This window comes from Chionomys nivalis, chromosome 14 (assembly GCF_950005125.1).
Source record: "Chionomys nivalis chromosome 14, mChiNiv1.1, whole genome shotgun sequence".
In the NCBI taxonomy this organism is placed as follows: domain Eukaryota; kingdom Metazoa; phylum Chordata; class Mammalia; order Rodentia; family Cricetidae; genus Chionomys; species Chionomys nivalis.
Window position 1 is genome coordinate 40192295 of NC_080099.1, and position 23248 is coordinate 40215542.

General features: G+C 39.8%; 2 protein-coding genes across 6 annotated transcripts in view; one reads left to right on the forward strand and one right to left on the reverse strand.

Annotated features, from left to right (window-relative positions):
- The first annotated feature begins 4130 nt into the window (after positions 1-4130).
- Gpr151 (G protein-coupled receptor 151) lies at positions 4131-5399 on the forward strand. The gene has a single exon (XM_057789340.1). It carries the CDS (start codon positions 4131-4133, stop codon positions 5397-5399), a length of 1269 nt encoding a protein of 422 aa, XP_057645323.1.
- A 2658-nt stretch (positions 5400-8057) lies between these two features.
- Positions 8058-23248, reverse strand: part of Tcerg1 (transcription elongation regulator 1) — a 53502-nt gene continuing 38311 nt past the window's right edge. For 2 of the 5 annotated variants that reach the window (XM_057788538.1, XM_057788536.1), the window contains 7 exons: positions 20629-20779; positions 16311-16475; positions 15741-15923; positions 12999-13178; positions 12263-12346; positions 10344-10444; positions 8058-9183 (listed from right to left, as the gene is read on the reverse strand). In XM_057788538.1, the coding sequence (XP_057644521.1) occupies positions 8982-9183; positions 10344-10444; positions 12263-12346; positions 12999-13178; positions 15741-15923; positions 16311-16475; positions 20629-20779 (1066 nt within the window). In that variant the 3' untranslated portion in view covers positions 8058-8981. Of the gene's footprint in view, positions 9184-9448; positions 9543-10343; positions 10445-12262; positions 12347-12998; positions 13179-15740; positions 15924-16310; positions 16476-20628; positions 20780-23248 lie in introns of all 5 variants that reach the window. The other 3 variants (XM_057788539.1, XM_057788537.1, XR_009058296.1) reach the window with 2 other exon arrangements.

The following is a 23248-nucleotide window of genomic DNA, read 5'->3' on the forward strand; positions in this document are numbered from 1 at the left end:
TTGTCCTCCGAACTCCTCACATGCTCCACGGAACTCGGTGACCACCACCACACTAAGAGTAATAAAGAAAATACATTTTGAAATTTAACTTAAAATACAAATAAAAAGATTTTTAAAGGGGGTGGTGAGAAGTCCCATTGAGTCAAGTGCTCACTGCACAAGCCTGCCAACCTGAGATCAATCAGCAGACCCCACATTAGAGAGAACGAACCCCACAGAGTTACCCTCTGACCGCCACAGTTGTGCCAAGGCATGACCCCCTCACTCACACACACACACACACACAAGCGAAATCCAGAAGTACAACAGAAATGACACATGTGAATGAATTCTGCATGGATTATTGTGGAATGGGGCACAATGAGAGGAAGCTGACCCGGCACCCCAAGCCTATTCCAGACTGTATGGAAGGGCAAGATTTGTTATTCTGGTCTTGTTCATTTGGTCACATGACTTCTTTCGGTTGGAATTTTACCTTAAATAAAGGGTTCAGATTTGGTTTTTTTTTTTTTTTTTTAAAGTGTGCATTGGTGTTTGGCCTGTGTGTATGTCTGTGTGACGGTGTCGGGTCCCCTGGAGTTACAGCTCTGAACTGCCACGTGGGTGCTATGAATTGAACCCAGGTCCTCTGGAAGAGCAACCAGGGCTCTTAACCATTGAGCCATCTCTCATTTGAAAGAAGGTGGTGTGGGTGAGGGGAAAGCCAACAAAAGAACAATGTAATGTGAGAAAGGTATATTTCTGTATTTTAGTAAATATTCCATTTTAATTCAAAAATTAAAGTAAAAAATAACAAGATCTCATTATATAGCCCAAGCTAACTTTGAACTTGCAATCCTCCTGCTTCAGCCTTCAGAGTGTGCTACCATACTGCTCTGGCAATGGATTGTTTTTAACAACTAAATTGGACTTTAAATGATAAACCAGGACCATTCTGGGCCCATAAAAACATCTTGCCACTTTCTGAGAAGGTCCTATTCTCCTAAGGCCAGCCTAAAAGTGACCCATTTCTTCTTCAGTGTGGAGAAACCCATCTCCAAATAAGAAAATGTCAATAGCTCAGATATTTTATCATTTTATCACTGCTTCTCAATTTTCGAGGGTACATCTTGGCAACATTGAGGTAGGTCATGGAAAAATCATATGAGGAGCTGGAGAGATGGCTCAACAGTTAAGAGCACTGGCTGCTCTTCCAGAGGCGCTGACTTCAATTCCCAGCACCCACTTGGTGGCTCACAACCATCATCTATAGTGGGATCTGATGCCCTCTTCTGGCATCGAGTTGTTCATGCACATATATATATATATATATATATATATATATATATATATATATATACACACACACATATATATGTGTGTGTGTGTGTGTCTGTCTGTGTATATATATATTTTATATATTTTTTAAATATTTTATATTAAATATATATATATATAAATCCTTTATTTATAGCTAGTATTCACTTATGAGTGAGTACATACCATATTCATCTTTTTGGGTCTGGGTTACCTCACTCAGGATAGTGTTTTCTAATTCCATGTACCTGAGCTAATGGGAGCTCACAAACTCCAGCTGGACTGGGAAGGAACAAGCATAGGACCAAACTAGTCCTTCTGATTGTGGGTGACAGTTGCATGGCTGGGGCAGACTGAGGGGCCACTGGCAGTGGCACCAGGATTTATCCCTACTACATGTACTGGATTTTGGGGAACCTATTCTCTTTGGATGGATACCTTGATCAGTCTAGACATAGTAGGGAGGACCTTGGACCTTCTCCAAAGCAATGTGCCTTACCCTCTCTGAGGATTGGATAGAGGTGGGGTGGGAGGATATGTGGAAGGAATGGGAGGAGGGGAGGGAGTAGGAACTTGGATTGGTATGTGTAACGAAAAAAAAAGATAGTTTGTTTAAAAATAAATAAATCTTTAAAAAAAAAAGTCACATGGGACCCAGCTGAGAAAATCTGGGGGTGGCAGCTACATTGTGCTAGACCCGAGCATGGGGTAGAAGCAGACAAGGTTTTTCCGAAGGCTCATTGTTAAACCAGAAAAGCCAGGCATGCTGTCTACCGACTCCCTACCTTCTAGGTCTTTCTCCCTGCTCCTTCTGCTTGTGGCTACTCAGCAAATTAAAGGCAAAAAAATCTGATCTTCACTTTATCTCCATCCCAAATAACTATTTTCTTAAAAAACTAAAACTAAACAAACTGTGTAGTGACACAGGGCTTTAGTCCCAGAACTCGGGAGACAGAGGCAGGCGGACCGCTCTGAGTTTCAAGGCCAGCCTGGTCTACACCTCGGGTGAGTTCCAGGACAGGCAGAACTGCAACATAGTGAGACTATGTTTCAACCGCAACAAGACAAACAAAAACCGAGGCATTCTTCACATTAATCAAATTAGCACTTTCTGAATATATAATCAAAGGTAAACTGGTACATTTAATTGCTCAGAAAACCCCACAATAAAATTTTAGAATATTCTCATTACCAAAAGAAGGCCCACTGTGCCGATTTATAGCTCAGAGGACCCTTTCTATCACTGGTCCTTTCCGTCCCAGTTCCACCTCGTAGATACGTGGGAGAAGAACAGAAGCTGCAGTCCAGCACCACAGCCAGCCTTCTCAGTGGATGTACGGTTACACACCTCACTGGTTTGGTTTTGGTTCTTTTATTGATTTTTACTTTACATGTTCGAGTGTTTGCCTGCATGTATGTCTGCGGCATCCAGGGTTTTTGTTGTGCCCTCCTTTTCCTTCCCTAGGAAAAACTGCACAATTAGTACTAGGACCCGGAGGCGTGACTCAGTCATAGCCTGGCCGTTCTGATCTGGCCACTAGAGCTAGAAGCCTATGAGCAGCCACACTCAGTGGGACGGTTCTCCCTGCTCCCACCTTTAGGCCTTGGGCTTTCTAGACCACACTTTCTCCATAAACCTTTTAGGGAGATCAGTCCCCGAATAACTGTACCATCTGCTGGCTATTTCTGTCTGAGCAATGCCAGCTCCTCTGATTCCCTCCACTGTCCTCTGCCTGGAAAATTCCGCTCACCTGAGCTTTACTTCCCCCAACCTTTTTGTCACTGTATATTTTGTGCATGATATATATGCACAGCCAAGTGCGTCACCGCGCCTGTGGAGGGCAGAGGGCATCTCTGGGGAGTGGATCTCAAGTCGCCAGAGTTTGCAAAGCAACTGCTTTTACTAGTTGTGACACCTTGCTGGCTTTTCCGCTTTAAAATGGTACTTTCTCTCAAACCCCTTAAAAGTCTTCAACATAAAAATTCTGAAAAGCTTCATGTCCCACTTGGCTTCATCACCATCACTTGCTGAGGTCTGATTAGTATGGAAACTAGTTCAGAGCTCCAAAAGTACCTCTAGAAAATTCACAATAAACTTAGGTCATCCATAATTGGATTAAAAAACACTGTTCCAACTTCTTCACTATCCAGCTGTGCCTGCTATCATGGAACTGATACGCTAGTGAGGGTTGAGGAGAGAGAATGTTCCTGTCTGCAGAGGAAAGACAAAAGGGGAGAGAATACTGGTTAAATTTGTTCTCCCAGCAGCAGCAGCAACAGCAACACCTGATGGGAATTTGGTAGGAGAGAACTCTTGAGCCCTGTCTAGACCAACATCAAGCTATTGGATCCTGATGCATGTGAAAATTCAAAGGACCTGGATTCCTGTAGTGTCTACTGAACCACAGACCAGGCTGTACTTAGAAATCCAGTCAAGAGTTTAGAAATAACTGATTGAAAAATACCTCTTCTAATGATCCTCCCCTCCCATGGCTGCCCTCACCCCAGGGGAGCACCCCTACTTACGTGTATGTTTCGACTCATTTATCATTTATGGGAATGTGTTATCACCTCATGAAGCTGGTATTTAGTATTAGACTTGCTAATGAGCTGTATCAACACGCTCCTGCTGCCCGTCATTCCATGCAGTTCCAGGTATACTGTGTGCAGCACAGAAGCTCAGCGGCCAGCCTTCCATTGTCAGCGAACACGCAAGGGGAGGGTCCAGAAGTGTCGTCAGTGTGGACGACAGAGGGTATTTTTTTTTCTTATGCAAAAGGGCTAAGAGAAAGACCAACCTAAACCAGAAGCTAACATTTACAGGGAGGAGCTCCATGGGAAAGGCAATGCTGGCCGCTGTCTTTGCCTACTCCAATTCCAGCATCATGAACGTGTCGTTTGCCCACCTCCACTTTGCAGGAGGGTACCTGCCATCTGACTCCAAGGACTGGAGGACCATCATTCCGGCTCTCTTGGTGGCTGTGTGCCTGGTGGGCTTCGTGGGGAATCTATGTGTGATTGGCATCCTCCTTCATGGTGTTTGGAAAAGCAAGCCATCCATGATCCACTCCCTGATTCTGAATCTCAGCCTGGCTGACATCTCTCTCCTGCTCTTCTCTGCACCTGTCCGAGCTACAGCATACTCCAAAGGTGTTTGGGATCTCGGCTGGTTTGTCTGCAAGTCCTCTGACTGGTTCATCCACACATGCATGGCAGCCAAGAGTTTGACAACTGTTGTAGTTGCCAAAGTGTGCTTCATGTATGCAAGAGACCCAGGCAAGCAAGTGAGTATCCACAACTGCACCATCTGGTCAGTGCTGGTGGCCATCTGGGTTGTAGCCAGCCTGCTTCCCCTGCCAGAATGGTTCTTTAGCACCACCAGACTTCACGGAGGTGTGGAAATGTGCCTCCTGGATGTGCCAGCTGTGGCCAAAGAATTCATGTCAATGTTCGGTAAGCTCTACCCTCTCCTGGTGTTTTGCCTTCCTTTACTTCTAGCCAGCTTCTATTTCTGGCGAGCTTATGACCAATGCAAAAAGCGAGGTACGAAAACGAAAAGCCTTAGAAACCAGATGCGCTCAAAGCAACTCACAGTGATGCTGCTAAGCACTGCAGTGACCTCTGCTCTTCTCTGGCTTCCTGAATGGGTAGCCTGGCTGTGGGTATGGCATCTGAAGGCTGGAGGTCCGCTGCCACCACAGGGTTTTATAGCCCTGTCTCAAGTTCTCATGTTTTCCACCTCTACAGCAAACCCTCTCATCTTTCTAGTGATGTCTGAAGAGGTCAAGGCAGGCTTGAAAGGCCTATGGAAATGGATGATAACCAGAACGCCTGCAGCTGCCTCGGAGGTTCAGGGGGCACCTGCTGGAAACACAGAGGCCCTCCCTGACAAGATTCAGTCTCCAGAGCCCCAAACATCCACTCAAGAGACAAACAGACCTGACTTTGCCAACTCCAGCAAAGAGAAAACTGACAAGGCAGTGGCTCTTGTCCTCCCTGACGTTGAGCAGTTTTGGCATGAGAGGGATGCGGTCCCTTCAGCGCAGGACAATGACCCTGTACCCTGGGAACATGAAGGCCAAGAGACAGAGGGCTGCAATTAATGGACTTGATTTTCAAAGAAAAACAAATTGTGATTATTGTATTTACTTGGGCTGTTGCTTAGCCTTATCCTGACTCTCAGTTACCATTAGATATTGCAAAGGTTTCTATCTGCATTTCCAAACCATTCAACTGGTAAGTAGATTGGCATGCAGTGCTTATGCTTCAGAGTTCCCTCTAAAGAACTCATTACAAGGGTTATGTTAAGTGATTATTGGGTTCACAGTAACATATGCCCAGGGTGCCCCCTAAACACAGCCGGGTACTGCACTGGCTGGAGTAGTTTATCAGACTGAGCCTCAAGTCAGTCAGCAAGTTACATTTCACCTAAGCATAGCTCAAAGTCTGGTCCCCTCTGGCTTCTTTAAAAGTGTAAATTTTACTTGTGGTTCTCTCCATTGCTTTTAGTACATGTTAATACCAAGTCCATGTAATTTTCCTGAGCAAAATCTAGAAAATAATGAATACATCTTCTATTCTGGGCTAACTTCAAACCATGGCCTTTGGGGGGGCCCAAGTTTAAGTAAATTCAAGTTTTGCCTTACAGTATAAAAGCTGTTTCAATCTTGAAAAATATACCTGAATGAGTTTTGAATTCAGATTCTGAGAATATTAGCAGCCTAACATGACATTCTATATATATCACAATGCAGAAAATTTTCAAACTATAATGTCTCTTCTAAGAGTATTCTTCTACAAGCTGAAATGTATTCTCCTTGATCTCTGTTCTTTAAGGTAAACTGTAAGCTGAAGCTAATGATACAGGTATTAGCTACTGGTTAAAGGCAAGCATGAAGGAGAATGAGGGGGGACTTTCCCTGTGTCATCAAACTTGAATACCCTCAACTTTTAAAATATTGTAGGGCTTCTAAGATATATAATCAAGTGAAACAAAATGGAATAGTACACATTCAAAAACAGAGAGAAAGAACCCAGCAAATAATAACACGAAATTTAGGAAAGACGAGAATGGTCCCAAGGCCTATGCAAAGCAAAGAACACAAGCACTCGGAGTTCCTAGATGTGGAAAATCTGAGTATAGCAGCCAGCCAATGAAGCATGATCACATCCCCTTTAAAGATAAAAAGACACTTAGGATTCTTAGCTGCTCTGTTAATGGAATTTGGGGATTTTTCCACTGTTGGGTACTTCTGAGAATAAAAATGCCTCTAAAACAAGCAAGGGAGGAGTTTGGGGAATATTCTGTACAGTACCAAGAACTGTCATTTGCAACATTCAGTCTTGAAATGATTTTACTATAAAAGGCTGCGGTATTCAACAGAGACAAAGCTGCCTTCCTTTCCACTTGTTTCAGGATAAACTGGATTCGAAGCTGTCATTTTAAAATAAATCATAGTATAGCCCAAGATTCCAAAATAACTGCTTTGTGAATCCAGATACATGAAGAGCTGCCACTGGAACTGAAAAGAAGCTTTTGTTCTATAGACATAATATGTAGAATGTAAGCTTCAAGTATATGACATCTTGACTTGTAAAGAAATAAAAGCAATGCTTTACTTCTGACAGGTGTTACAGACTTAATGCCGTCTTGTGTCTTGAATTAGCATTTCAAACCATCACTGAGAACAAGAGGGCTTTATGAGGTAGCCTGAGGGTGACAAAGTCCCAGGTTTCTAGATAAGCTGCAGTAAACACCTTAAGCTACACATAAAACAACATATAATTATAATGAATCGTTCATTAAGAACATCAGAGTCTGATCTGATCTCTTTAAAAATCTGCATGGGAAGAACTGACTCGTTCCTTCTAAGAACAGTCCACACAAAGACTGTGTGCCCAAACTAGGAAGCAGGAGCTCTATCTCATGGAGTTGTTTCTTTACTCTTTTCTATTATGACAGATGTGGTGGATGTGCAGATACTACCACACGGAACTCAGAATGAAGGCCTCAGGGAAGGAGGCACACTTCGGTAATAGTTTTCCTTTTGGCAAGCATTCAGTCTGTCTCACTCCTTACAAAACAAAAACACTGAATTTATAAACGTGAACTTGAAAAGGGGTGGTGTACAAATTCTACTTGTCTATCACTTTCACAGCTTTAGAGCTCAGTCTGCTCATCAATACCAGGCTTCAACAGCTCACATAGTGTCTATGACACCAAACACTAAAGAGTATGGACAGGAATGTCATACACAACACAAATAGGTCAGCGGGTATTCCTTCCTTTCTCAGGCTTTGTTGCCATCCTGGAAGGCGGGAGACTAGAGGTAAGGTAAGTAACCTATCTTCTCACACATCTTATTTATGCGGCACCCTGGTACTAGCAACCTATGAGAACAACATAGGATTTACAAAGAGAGAACAGGAGAGAGCAAGATAATGAGAGACAGAGAAAAGGGAAAGCCAGGAGAATTTAACTGAACATCAAAGGAAAGTTCATGGTATATACATGACAAGTTGAAAGGAAGCCCAAAAGGCACAAACCTTTGATATGTTAAGATAGAAACAAGAAAACAAAAATAACAATATTCTTGCTTCTAAGCACCAGGTAGCATTAAAAGACTCTAAACACACAGGCACACAAAGGAAAAAGGAAGAATAGGCTTTCTACAAAATTTCTTGTCTTTTATATTGGAAATACAATATCATAGTCAAGCCTTTAAAAACTACATACTATCCAAGAGTCAGTTGTCTCAAATCTCACTTGCTTTCTTTAAAAAATAAAAAAAAAAAAAACAGGTTTAAGAGTTTTTATAAAATATATTGTGTAACAATAATCATTTACAATCCACATATATAAAAGGGTTGGTTTATTGTAGTTCAAATACATAAACTGAACATTCAAACATCTTAAAATTAAACTTTAGAAACAAAAGTTCAACATTCAAACAGGAGTAGTTTACAGGGAACACCCAGAAAGGTAATTTTGTATCTAATTCAGAATTTCGGTAAAGATCATTCACTGGAGAATAAAGTATGTTTAACCAGGATTCTATTCTGGTCAATATGTTAGTTAAGAATGTGTTCATACCTGAGAAGAAATTACTAAATAAATCTTCTCCTGGGCTAAACAAGACTTGGCCTCTAACTCAGAGGGGAGAATCAAAGCACAGAAGTAAACAAATACAACTAAACTGTTCTTTAGAGACAAAGGTCAAAGTGTGTCCATTAGAATAGTCATAGTCTCCGCAAGAATTCAATTCAGTGTTTTCTCTTTTACCCGCTTAAAAAAAACCAAAATCAAAACAAACCCCTTAGTTTTCTTGGAGTTTGTGGTATTTGCAAGCTCCAACCACAAAGGCTCCTGTCTTGCTGAGTAACACTGCTAGTGAGAACACCACCAAGTCACTGACTTCCACACCTCAGAAAAGGATGACCTTTAGCTTCAAGATTTTAAATTTACTAGACAGCCTATATTTGAGTATGTATGTCAGTCATGCCACACAAAGAAAAGCATTAACTATTTTCAAAGTGTTCTGTTCAGAGACTGCTCACAATTGCTTCTTCTGCTCATCAGGTGGTTTTGCAATAGGTTGACTAATGCACATGTATGTAAAAACCTGAACATTTGGCTCATGCAAGCGTTTTCAATTAACAGAGAGCCCAGGGAAGGGTATTTAGAATTATTTTGTTGACCGTCTAGTGGGCTCTGACGCTGTGGGAGGTGGAGGTGGCCCCCGGCGATCCAGGTCATCAACGTAGGCCACAATGAGTTTCCTCCTCTCCTCTGGTACGCAGTCCAGTACTAGATACCGTTTGTCATTCTGCAAAATCTTTTCTACGTCTTTCAGGTGCTGGTCAGATTCTTGGATTAGCTTTTTGGATCTGAAATAAGAAAAAAAGTACAAGAATTAATGACTGCTGTTCACTGGTCTTTCAGAAATGAGCTGGAAATGTCCATCTAGTTCCTAATTGTGTTTCCACTTTTTTTAAAGAAAAATTTCACTGCAGCAGTCACCTTTGTAAATCGCCTCGGCAAAGACTCCAAGGAGTGAAAGGGCCTCAGAAGCTGAATTACCCTCCCACCCCTACTGGTGGTCCCTCCAGATCAGGGCTGAGGGTGGGTAGGTAAATCTTGCCCGTGCTGTACCTGTTCTGTGGATGAACAGAGGACTTCAGTCTGCGGGGCTGCCAATCCCAGCATCTTTCACAAGCTTTCACTTTCACATCTTTCACTAAATTAACTATAAAAATGTAGAAAGAAGTCTTACTTCACATCTAATTTAAAAGCCCAAGCTGATGCAAAACATTAAGGATCCTGACCAAAAAATCCAAATGACAAAACACCTAAGAACCACACCCTCAGCACTATCTATCCTCCCGTGCACACCCTTCATCAAGGTTGTCTTTAAAGGAAGAAATGCTGGAGCATGAAGCATAACTAGTTCCTTGCACATGACTGAAGGCAATGCCAAACTGATTTCCTGATGAAAGGTTACTAGTGGTGATGGATTACTGGGTGTGCTACACCAAAACCTTCTTGTAAGGGCTCTGATTTTTTTTAATTCTTTAAAAAATAAGTGTATCCAGCAAACTGATTTCCCAAGAGGGAAAAAATGATTTTTCTGCCTTAACAAGATGATTTCAGGCATTGACAGTCTAACCACACTCAGCAGTCCTCAGAGGAGGCAAAGATAATTCATAGTGAAGAATTCATTTCAAGTCTCTTCGTGAATTACAATTCTTAAAGAGTTGAGGGTCCTCAAAAAAGTAAAAAGAAGCAGTGAAGTAAAAATAAAAGTGTACTTAAAAACTGGATGTAGACAACACAAAATAAGAATTGACATCTGGGCCCTTTCTTTAAAAAAACAAAACAAAATCAAAAAGGTACTGTGGTACAGCCTGTATCTGCCTTTGCGGAGAGCTGGCATCTTCTGACCCCTACAACTCACAATGTCAACATGTGTGTGAGTGAACAGTATGCTCTGCCATCAGAGTACAGGCTAGGAGACACCGCTGCCAGTGGAACACCTGACTGCACGCACCTGTACGTGATGAATTTGGTCTCTTTCAAGAGTGTCCTGAAGTCAGCTTTGGCAGTGATGTATTTGTCTCTGATGTATTCTTCAAATTCCCTTTGTTTTTTCTACAGGGATAGGGAAAAAAAATAAGATTAATGAGAAAACCCACAAACTTTAAAACAACTTCTTTATTAAAGCAGTAATCTGTGAGTCCTGTAATAAAATTCAGAATAGAAAAAGACAAAGAAATGAAAGAAATGATATTTTTTTTCTATAGAACTTACTGTAGTATATAACCTACACATTCTTTTTTTTTTTTTTTTTTTTTTTTTGGATTTTTCGAGACAGGGTTTCTCCGTAGTTTTTGGTTCCTGTCCTGGAACTAGCTCTTGTAGACCAGGCTGGCCTCAAACTCCCAGAGATCCGCCTGCCTCTGCCTCCCGAGTGCTGGGATTAAAGGCGTGCGCCACCACCGCCCGGCTATAACCTACACATTCTTTTTTTTTTTTTTTCCCCCGAGACAGGGTTTCTCTGTAGCTTTGGTGCCCGTCCTGGAACTAGCTCTTGTAGACCAGGCTGGCCTCGAACTCCCAGAGATCCTCCTGCCTCTGCCTCCCGAGTGCTGGGATTAAAGGTGTGCGTCACCACCGCCCGGCTAACCTACACATTCTTAAGGAGAAAGAAAGAAAACCACAAGGGTGTGGAAGTTCACTCAGCTAAAATGAAAGCTGTCTTCATAATGTCCTCAGGAAGTAAGCACAAGAGAAAAAAGGCACTAAAAATCAAGCACTCATTTCCTATAGCGTGTCTATCGTCCAGCACAAAGAATAATGCCATATAATGTATGGAAATACAGAGTAAGAGAACACTCAGAACATAAGTACATACTGTGCATTTGGCTTTCTCGTGAGGAATTGTAATGAAAGTTCTGTATTATCTATATAGACCTTGCTATCACTTCCTTATGAGCAGTGAGGTAAATTAGGAACGGACAGTGGGTCCTCTGGCTATCAGTCTATGACTCTTTCCTAGTTCTACGTATTTTGTGGTAAACACATCAAAAATTCAACTTAGTCAAGTTTGACTAAGGTTTGAGAAATTCAGTCTCTGGGCTTTTCAATGTCAGATCAGACCTAGGGATACCGATCAGTGACAAAATAAGTAATAGCAGAGGGACAAACGGTGTATTATGGAAAATTATTTTGCTGTATTATTTCCTATATGAGACATCAGGTGAGTTTCTTTCCTACACAGAAGCCAGTGCACAAAAACTTGGCTCTGCTTTTAAAATCTCATGCACAGGAGACTCTGCTACTGTAGTCTCCTTGGCAGAAACTCAGGACCTCACACTGTCAGTGACTTCAAAGGAAATGAGTACCAACTGCCAGCCCAATATTCTCCTACCAGAAACTAAGTATAGTTTCTTTCAATTGGTAAGATCCTTAAACACAAACTCAACCCTACTAATTAAAATTCTAAGCTTTAGATTACTGCTTTCTTGTTAATGTATGGAGCACAATTTTTAAAAATATGTACTTGAAAGCCAGGCATTTCAGCACATGCCTTTAATCCCAGCTCTAGGAAGGCAGAGAGGCAGGTGGATTTCTATGAGTTCGAAGCCAGCCTGGTCTACAGAGTGAATTCCAGGACAGTTAAGGAATTTACAGAGAAACCATATCTTGAAAAACAAAGCAAATAAATTAAATGTACCTAAATCCTGGTTTTTATTTCACTTAAAATCATGTTTGTAAAAATCAGTTTCATGTTTGGTCGAGCCACTAATGACATGTCCACCTATTAGTTATTTATAAACTTCAAGGTGTTGTAGTGCACATCCGTAGTCTCAGCACTCTGTAAGCTAAGGCTACAGAGTGCTACCTAAGCGACATAGTTAATTCCATGCAAATGCAAGTGCCATAAAGAGATATCCCAAATCCTCTTACCCTGTCACTAGAGGAGAACTTAATGCACCGAGGATCTTCCTTAATTATTTTTTTCACTTCTTTCCATGTGGATGTTAAGGTGATCTTTGGGGAAAAAAAAAAAATGAAGAGAAAACATTAATACAATTCCCTTTTACTCAGGGAGTCAAACTGCAGCACATATGGTACATAATATTACACACTGACCTGCAATCTCTCGTAATGCCCAAGCGTAACTGGACTAGTTAGGGACAGGGAGCAGCTTTAATGCAATTTCTTTTTGCTGGCTTGACACAAGAGTTATTTTCATGGCCATACTTTCAAGGTGGCCTAAGACAATCACCTGCAAACCCTGTATTTACATGGGCAAACATCATAACTTCTGAAGAAACCATCACTAAAAAGAGCAGATAAACAGGAACAAAACCTGGATAACAAAGTATACAAACTGCCAGATAAGGGGCTACAGCACACACTGCAGACAGAGGGAAAGAAGTAGAGCCCACTGGTAATGCACAGCTAAGGGCATTTCAGTCCCAGAGAAGCAGCTATACATTTGGAAGCTGCAAAAAGAACTCATTCATTCCTGACAAGTGAGACATAGTGGCATGTTTTAAAGGGGGGAAAATCAGAAGAGAATGTCATAAAGCCTAAGAATTCAAAAATGGGTCTGACCAAGACACCAAAAACTATGTCAGTATATTGTACTATCAAACCATAAATGAAGATTCCAGAAGTAAAAGAAAGGGATTCTCACCGCAGAAGTTTCATCCAGAAGCTGCCTAAAGTGCTCCCTTTTCTTTTTGGTAAGTGCTTCAATGTGCTCATTAAAAAGCTTCTCTTTCTCCTCTCTTTCCAATAAGGACCCAGATTCCCAGCGGTGATCTTTTCGGAGGGTTCTCCTTGTATCAGACCATGACACATCAGAAGAACGTACCTAAAAACAAAGAACAATGTGCGTGCTTGGTGTGTGCACATGCATGCGCACACCCACACACACCACCAAGTAGACTTTGTGTATTTACACAATAAGAAGCTCAACACTGTGGTTAGGAATGATTTACTTCACCTGGGCTTTACAAAGGTAGTCACATTCAAAACTAAAATACATTTCCTGAAAAACAAACGACCCTTTTGACTACATTACCTCATAAAGGAATCCTGTGGTAAAAGACCACTTTACGTACAACATTTTGAAAGTAAATTGTTCAGGAGATTAGTTTACCACCAGGTTAATCAACAACCAAGCAATGTACATTTCCAGTAATTTCAGCAAAAACCTTGTGGTTAATGCCATTTTAGTTAAGAAGTCACCTAACACCTATTTTAGAACAGACACCTTAACTCCCAGTGATCAATTACATGATGAATAATACTCAAGCTGGGGGTAGTGGGTAAAAATGAGAAGCTGATCATCTTCCAGTTATGACATGATCCTACCTATAGAAAAAACTGGAGACTCCACCAAAACACTATTAAAAATGATAAATTTAGCAAAGTTAAAAGGATATAAAAATCACCACACAAATGTTAGTATAATCTCACAAGCAACCAAAATGTAAAGTATGAGAAAAATCTCACATGCAAGAACATTAACAACACTCTCCCATAAACAGTGGTGTAAATTTAAGCCAGGAGTAGGAATTTACTTGTATGCTAAAAACTATTACACATTGACAAAAAGAAAAACTGAATAAAGTACAAACAAGTTGAACAATATTCTGTGCCCGCAGATTAACTTCCTATGGAGTCACAAGACCGTAAGAGCCAAGACAATTTTGAGCACAAAGAACACTCAAAATTTCAAAATGTAATTATGGAAACAACAGACAAAGTAACAGAAAGCATCACAAATCCAGCTGATCCACCACAGTATCAACGGCACAGTACTAAAAGTTAAGACACACTACAATGACAGGAAATAGGGAAAATGAAAAGACCGAGAGGAAAGAAGAAAAAGTATACAAATACTTTTATCACTTATCAAACATCTAAATATGCATTTGGCCCTGGAACCACAACTAAGTAAGATAACAACTGTCATTTCTTTCTGAATTTGTATTTTCTATAGGACAAATGTAATAAGTATGACAGTGGTGTACGCTACACACAAGGAGCTATGGGCGAGAAAGAGCCTCTAGGAGAGGGTGGTATGCACTCTTTGTTTTGCCTAGCTTATTTATTTATTTGGTTTTTTGAGACAGGGTCTCTGTGTAGCCCTGGCTGTCCTCGAACTCAAGAGATCCACTTGTCTTTGCCTCCCAAGTGCTGGGATTAAAGGCATGCATGCACCACCACCGTCCAGTCAGTGTGCACGCTTCAAAAATGAGAAAGTGTGTCACTGCGGTAGGAAGGTGAAGGACTGCCACAGACAGAAGGTGCTTCCTTAGGCTAAATAAAGTTGCACACCAAGGATCGAGGAACTCAAGAGTGATAGAGAAGTGCAGACAAGGAACTTTATCCAAGGACCTGAACTAGATATGGGGTTTCAAACCTGTCAAGGTAAGAGGATCAGTCACTGAGACTAGTCTGGGCAACAAAGGAAAACCCTGTCCTAGAACAAACAAACAAAGGAACTGAATTTTAAAACAAAATAAAAGTCAGGAGTTGAACTTGACTGGCAGGCAGCTGCTGGGAGTATGAAGAGTCTTTGCCTCCTTCCAGAGCCAGGAAAGACAAAAAATGAGGTTTGCTCTTCACAAAATCATTGCTACTGCAATTAAAGCAAAAGCCGTAGGGGAATGTCCATAAGGAAAGAGATCTCAATCTACTGAAAATGTCAGGACACAGAACACAAAAGAGCGCAGCAGAGCAAGGAAGAAATGAAGTGACAGCAGGAGACAGTGTAGGAAAGACAATGACTAGGAGGGGCACACAGCAGAACGATCCCAACTCTCAGTGTCCTCTACACACCTCAACAGCTCAGGACTAAGGGAGAGGACCTTCAAGAAAGTCTCAGAGCCATCTCTTGGGCCAGTACCCCCCAGCACTGTATCTCACACCATCTACTGTATGTCTCTTATCACCACAATGATCCTAAACCAGTGGTTCTCACATATCAGATATCCTGGATATCAGATATTTACATTATGATTGATAAGGGTAGCAAAATTACAGTTATGAAGTAGTAATGAAAACAATTACAGTTGGGGTCACCACAACATGAGAAACTGTTCTAAAGGGTCACAGCATTTGGAAAATTGAGCTACTAGCCCTAAAACATCTAGAAAAAAGTCCAATTATGCTCAGCATTTCAATGGCAGTATGTAATATTTCAAGATGGCTTTCACCAAAACCTATCTTAAATATTGTTTTGAAGTTATAAATTTTTATTTGTAAAACATTGAACTTTGAAACTTCTTGTTTTCCTATGCCAATAGCACTAATACCAAGACTTAAATTTTTAAATGCTCCGCAAATAAGAAATATTTCATAATCAATTTACAGAACACTGGTAATAAAATGGACTTCCAACATCCAGTATTCAGAAGAAAAGTACCATGTCAGACAGAAGAGCCTTGAAATTCTGGATTGCTTCTTCTCGTTTGTGCTGTTCTCTCTCTCGGTCAATTTCTTTAGTTTGCTCAGAACGTGCTTTTTGAACTTCTCTTTCTCGTTCTCGGAGGCTTGCCTCAATTCGGGCTTGCCTTTCTAGCTCCTTTTCCTTTTCTGAATCTAAATTCTGTAAAAATAAAATTACATTATCCTCCTTACTAACATCATTAAGATTTTTTTCATAAGTTGGGCAGTGGCAGTGCACACCTTTGGTCACAGCACTTTGAAGGCAAGGCAAGTGATCTATGAGTTCAAGGCCAGCCTGGTCTACAGAGCAAGTCCCAGGATAGCCAGGGGCTACAGAGAAACTCTGTCTTGAAGATTTTTTTTTTCCATAAAACACCTTGTCAACAAGTATTCAAGTGTAATTTTTGCCCAGAACATTTCTAAGCATGTCCTCTCAATCAACTACAAGATTCATAATTCCACCCCAATATCCAAGGAACATACACCCTTAAACAACATTAAGCAATGTAATACCCAAGGGTATAATACCAGGGAGCATAACTGTTACCTTGGCTATTTTTTCTATGTACTGTTTGAAAAGGTCTTCTCTCATTGAAGAACTATCCACCGCTTTGTACCGTGGGTCACTTTCTACTTTGTCTTTTACTTTGCTCCATCGAGACTGACTGTCCAAGTGATGATTGGATAACAGCTCAAAGAAATCCGATTTAATCTACATTTTAAAACAAGAGGGAGCAAGATGATGCACTATGAGAAATTCTCCTTGTCTAAGTAATTAACAACCCAACAACCTACTTCTTACCTTAAACATGATCATAGTAACTTTTAAAAGTCACTTACTTGGAGGGCAGTGAATCTTACTGAAAGAGCAATTCCCCCCATTATTAAGGAAAGATAAAACTCAAGATGCATACAGACTACTTAAAATCTGCCAAATTCCCACCATGATATTTTAAACTATACAGACAACAGCATTTAGTTGCTTACAGCCTTTGAGTCCAGGGCTGCGTGTTTTCATACGGATCAACTCGAACTGAGATGCACACAGTGTTAGCAAGATCCAGGCTTATGAGGTCACAGCAAAATACTTTAAGATGAAGATGGTAAGAACGATTCACTTTAACAACTAGATGAATAATTTTCATTCATTAAAATTAAGAGAGAATCCAGAAATCACTAAACATAAATAGCAAGTTTTATGACCTGCTATCAAATGTCTAAAATAAAAGAATTTAAAACTTCTATTTGCTTTAAAAACACAATATTTATACCTACTTTCCTAAGTAAATTAAACAATTTTTTTTGTTTTGTTTTGTTTTTGTTTTTCGAGACAGGGTTTCTCTGTGGTTTTGGAGCCTGTCCTGGAACTAGCTCTTGTAGACCAGGCTGGTCTCGAACTCACAGAGATCCGCCTGCCTCTGCCTCCCGAGTGCTGGGATTAAAGGCGTGTGCCACCACCACCCGGCTACAAATTTTTATAATTGCAATTAGTTTACAAAAGTATTCCAGTGTCTACTTTGCACATTCACTTTGTAATAAAGTTTAGAGTATACACATTTGTCAAGTACTATCATCAAATTCAGTGTCAAAGGCCCTAAGTAATACTAAACCCAGACCTCAACCCCAAGAGAGGTCTGTTTAACAGGGGAGAAAACGTGGGAGGGCACTTGCTTTATGAATCCCCACTGGGTTTTACATGTTCATCCTTTGATTATTACGTATTGTTACAAAAGAAGATAACCCGGAGTCAGTTCAACAAAGGATTCCGGTTAAGTCTCCCTTTTACCACTGGGATTTAAATATTCTACCTTTCTCCTGACCGAGGAAGGAGGAATTAGAATAATCTAAGATGTGTGGCACAAGAATGAACGGATGATGCTTTCTGTCTATTCCTAGAATCGTAGGACACCTCAGAATCACATTTCTCCTATCAGGATTATGGGAAGTTACGTTCCTTTTGAAAATCATTTGTAAAGTTCTAAGACAAAGAACTTCTGTATCAGAAATATTTTTGAGCCAATCAGCCATGAATTTGTTATTAAACTTGAACCTTATCTTAGCTTGAATTATTAAGAAATGCCCATAAGCCCAGTTTTTCAAGTATTAAAGCATTTGATATAATGGCAAATAGTATAATAAAAATTCACCGTGTCAACTTTGTATCTAATAAACCAAATTCCTAGGTGTATTTGGTAACTAGAAGGTGAAATTTACACTAAAATAACACATGTACTTTGTGTCAAAAAAGATTTTCGAAGCCATGGGAATTTATATTAACTTAAAACTCTTCAAACACTAGACGTAAACTATATAAAGTAGTTACAGTTTTTAACATGTGTGATACATAAACAAACACTATAAACTCTTAAAATCTTTTCATTGTTGGTATTACGATGACGAGTCTACTAAAGCTGCTAAGTATGAAGAAAAGTAGTTAATAAATGAATGGGGAAAATTAAATTTACCATCAGCTTCACTCACAGCCCGTTTTTAATCCTTATCACAGCAAAAACAGACTGTACAGCACACAACTTTAGACAGAAAAAAATGCAAATTTCCTAACATGATTAACTCCACTACTGTTGCCTTCAAACATGTAGTTATAAAGGATGAAGTGTTCCCAGTAAGCAGCAGTAAACAAAAGCTCAAGTACTGGCTTTACAAACAAAATGCATACTCCCATCAAGTAAAAGCCAATCAACTCTAAGGGCATAATTTTTACAAAATGAAAAGCTACAGTGAAACAGACCCTAATTATCCACACCCTGCTACTGCTGCCAGTAGTCTTACCAATAAGAAGGTGACACTTTTTAAAGTCTAAGATTAACCGAAACAATACAGAGGAAAAGAGATAAAATTTATTAACTAAATACCACAAAATGTGAACATAAAATCTATTACACTTAACCCTTGTAAATTAGCAATCTAGCAATGGTCTAGCAATCTGTTTTGCATTTTTTAAATTAGCTCAATCTGTCTTTATAATCTAGAGGATAAAGATTTTATAGAAGTCTTTATTCGGATTTATTTGCTGTCCTGTCTATTGAATGCTCTTGACTGGGGACATCACACTGTAGGGATATCAGGGGAAAAACTAAAAATAACATATGCAAGTACCAGAACTTCAGGATGCTAAAGCAACAACAGCACAACTAATACCAAAAGCAGCACAGGGCGGCAGTTAAAACAAAGGCAGTTGTGACCCAGTCACAAAGAAAGCAAGATGTGACTGCTTCGCCAAAAAAGGCACCAAGCCACGTGGCCAAAATAGACAAGTATTGGCTAATACAAGTTATAAGAATTAGTTAATAAGAAGAGCCTGAAATACTGGGCCAATCAGTTTATAACTGGGGGGGGGGGGACCACATAGAATAAAACTGCAAAGTTTTATTATAAAATAAAATTAAGTTATTCCAAACATGTTTATAGAAAATTAAGTTATTAAAAAACCAATTTACATTAAGTGTAATCATATACTAGCAAATGATCGTTTGGTTTTTGTTAATTAAATACATTATTCTAAAAGTCAAAAGTAGGGGCAAGAGGCCGGGCGGTGGTGGCGCACGCCTTTAATCCTAGCACTCGGGAGGCAGAGGCAGGTGGATCTCTGGGAGTTCGAGGCCAGCCTGGTCTACAAGAGCTAGTTCCGGGACAGGCACCAAAGCTAAAGAGAAACCCTGTCTCGAAAAACCAAAAAAAAAGAAAACAAAACAAAACACAACCCAACAAAAAAAGTAGGGGCAAGAGAGATGGTTCAGCAGTTTAAGAGCAATGGCTGCTCTTCCAGAGGACCCAGGTTCAATTCCCAGCACCCACATGGCGGCTCACAACTAAATGTAACTTCAGTTCCAGGGTTTCTGACACCATCACACAAACATACATGCAGGTAAAACACCAATGAACATAAAATAAAAATAAAAAACACATTAAAAAAAAGAGTAGCAATTCATTTATGTGATCCTAACATATATGAAATATTCATGTAATTTCTGTTTACATGATAATTCTGTACATTTCTTTTAAGAAGCATAATCATTTAAAATTATCTTTAAAGTAATTCTATAAAAGCTTACTTTGAAGCCCAACATATCAGATAACCAGAGTTATCCTATAACTATCAAAAGCTGTTTCATCTAATATTCTTACTATTTTAATTGGAAGAGGTTTCTCAACAATGAGACTTGGGATGATTTCCCTAACAACGTTTCTTAATAGAATTTATAACATTTTAGCTTCCCACAATAGGAAGCAATTTTGAGTATCAGGAATGATGAGGCTCCAGAGGGGCTATTTCCCCCATTACAAAGCATACTGAAACACTCAGCAGAGTAGCTGTTTTGATGGCTCACACACCACTGGTGCCATCTCCCCACTGTTCTGCCTCCACAGTGGTGAGCTCTCTATTCCTGACATTGCTATCAAATGACATTTCAGATGCATTAATCTTTAATAGCTGACCTTTAATTCTGAAAAGCAATAATTTATATGTAAGATACATTTACTGAAAGATTAGGAACTTACTAAAATGATATTTTATACAATAAAAAGATTAAGAAGCCCTTTGAAATTCAAATGTTAGTATTTATAAAGACTTCTGAAATCTTAACACACTTTAGTTACCATGGAGCATGTAGTTCTAAAACCTAGTTCTAGGTTTACCAGATACATTATTTAATAGCAATTCAAAATAGTTTACTGAGGTTTCTAAAATAAGGATTATGAAAATATATATGTATAATATATATTATACCAACAATTGTGCAAAACATTGATCCAATTGCTTGTGCCTACAAACAAGGTTAGGAAATAGTATAATAATTAGTCCTCATTCCACCAAACAGGCCACTAGAAATAAACCACCTTACCTTCTCACCTCTGGTCTTCGAATCTTCTTTTTCTTTCTTCCTTGCAGCTGCCACAAATTCATTAAACAATGCTTCTCTATCTTTCATCTTTTCAATTGCTTTGAATCTTGAATCTTTAGCATGTTTGGCAGCAAATTCACTAAAAGTAGCTCTGTAAGAAAATGGTCAGTATGCTAGCTTTAGTTGACTACTTGTTTGTAAAACAAGCATAAAAGGAACACACCATTTTCCTAACAAGAATATGTGCCACAGACGTGTAGGCCCCAAATCTCAATAGTGACACACAGTAAGGAAAGAAAGAGGCCCTAACTGACAATGTGGTTGGTGGTTGTATGCCACCAGCCAAGATCAGGGAATGTAATAAATTACCTTTTAATAAAGGCACACCAAGATAAAGAATGTATCTAGAGGCTTAATAACTCATCTACTACCCAAAAGTTTTGTAGCCAACGCTTGCTTCAAACACAATGGGACAGCTTATCTGACCGACTCTTCCTAAACTGAACAAAGTACATAGGGCAACTGATGTACAGCAGATGATAACAGGTAGGAGTAATGGTACCTGAAAGGAGAGAATTCATGAGGTATACCATACTGTTATATATCTTCATGTAACTGCCCAAGGTGCAGAGCTGGGTGCATATAACACAGTGGCCACAAGAATTTGTGCACTAAAAGAGCAGAGGAAGAAGTCCTAGAGACAAGATTTCCCCCAGAAGACTCATTGAGGGGTAATTCCCAATGGGGCTTCAGACACAACCTACCTGTTGAAAAGCATGGCACAACCATTTTCTCTGCTGTCATCACAGCTAAGAGTGAAAAAGCGCCAGGGCATGGTGGCACACACCTTTAATCCTACCACTAGGAAGGCAGAGGCAGACGGATCTCTGAGTTCGAGGCCAGCCTTATCTACATAGCAAGTTCTAGAACAGCCAGAGCTATTAACACAGAGAAACCTGAGTTTGGTTTCCAACACCTACCTCAGATGGCTTACAACCACCTATAATTCCACTTCCAGGGTATCTAACACCCTTTATGGTGTCTGCACGTCATTACACTCACACCCTCATATAGACACACACACACACACATAATTAAAAATAAAAAACTACAGAGATAATAGACTTTCAAATGTGCTGAAAGAATAGTATCAAGCAAACCCATAAGGGAGATAGTTCCATTTGCAGAAGTCCACCCTAGTAAAACATAAAAGTCAAGCCAGTAATTACACTGTCTGCTTAGCAAATGGAAGATAGAAGAGTACAGAGTTTATAAAATCCATAATGCTAAATATTAAAAAATATGATACACCCTCCCTCCCTTCCTTTCTCTCTCCCTCCTTTTCCTTTTCTTTAAATTTTGGCTTTTGAGACCTCCACAATAAAATTCTTCCTTTTAAAAAAAAATGATACATACAAAGAATTATGTACATAGCTTCAGGGAAAACAAACCCTAGACAGACATCCAGATACTGTTCTAAGAACCAATCAATGTTTTCAAGCTATTATAATTACACTAGAAAATTAAATAAAAATAAATTCAAACAACTGAAAATTATCTTAATTAATAAGAAGTTTCAACACACAAGTTGGCTTCAACCTTACAAAGATCCACCTGCTTCTGTCTCCAGAGTGTTGAGATTAAATGCATGCACACCCAAACCAGAAAAAATACTTACAAAAATTAAAACCATTAAAAAAGATTAACTGAGTATGTTTAACATTATAATGGACACACTAAGAAGGTCATTTATGTGAACGTGAGATCAGTAACAAAGGATGAGCCACAGAAATGACTGACGGTGGGGAGCCAGGAACATAGCACTACTTACTAATACATGAACAGGCAGATCCCCAAAGAGCCAAGAGTACATGAGGACAGAAAATCACTAGCCGGAATTTCCCAAATTTAATTAAAAATACCAATTTTTAATTCTAAAAATCTTCGCCAACCCCAGAAGGTCAACTACAAAGATGGCTCTAGGCTAAGGATATAATGAGGTAAAGGGGCAGTTCCTACAAGCCAAACAGTCATGAGGTTCAGTTGGGGCTGACTACCTTTCTCAGTCCTAACAGAAAGGTGCAACTTGTCCTCTGTGCTATTTCTTTCTTTTAGATGCTGGCCAGAACCAAAGTGGGCTTTGACCAGAACTTCTGGCTTTTCTACTTTTCCTCCGCAGCGTCTCCCCATCATGCACCACCTGTCTAACCAGTATTTGATCTCTGAGCCTGCTCACATGGCTCGGATCTTCTCATTCTCCTCCTCCAGGCAGCTGCTGAGATTTACAGCTTGCCTGGCTTGGGATTTTTTTTTCTTTAATCCAAAAAAACTATACTCAAACTTCAAAAACAGGAAAAAGGTAATTTTCCCATGAATACAAAGCATTCTTTATAAAGCTTATACAATGAGATTTACTCCTACAATAAAACACTTTCATGTGGGAAGGAAAAGGCTTATTTATCCCTTTAAAAATCATGTCAATACAAAACTAAAATACATTACTTTCTGTGTTAAAACAGCAAGCTAGCACCACTAAAGTCCAACTAAGCCACTCCTACCTGCACTATTTTGAGCAACAGCAAACTCTCTCTTATCACCACCACCTAATTTGCTTGTTTAC

Coding starts and splice junctions, on each gene's coding strand:
- Gpr151 (XM_057789340.1), top strand. CDS start 4,131: ATGGGAAAGGCAATGCTGGCCGCTGTCTTTGCCTACTCCAATTCCAGC.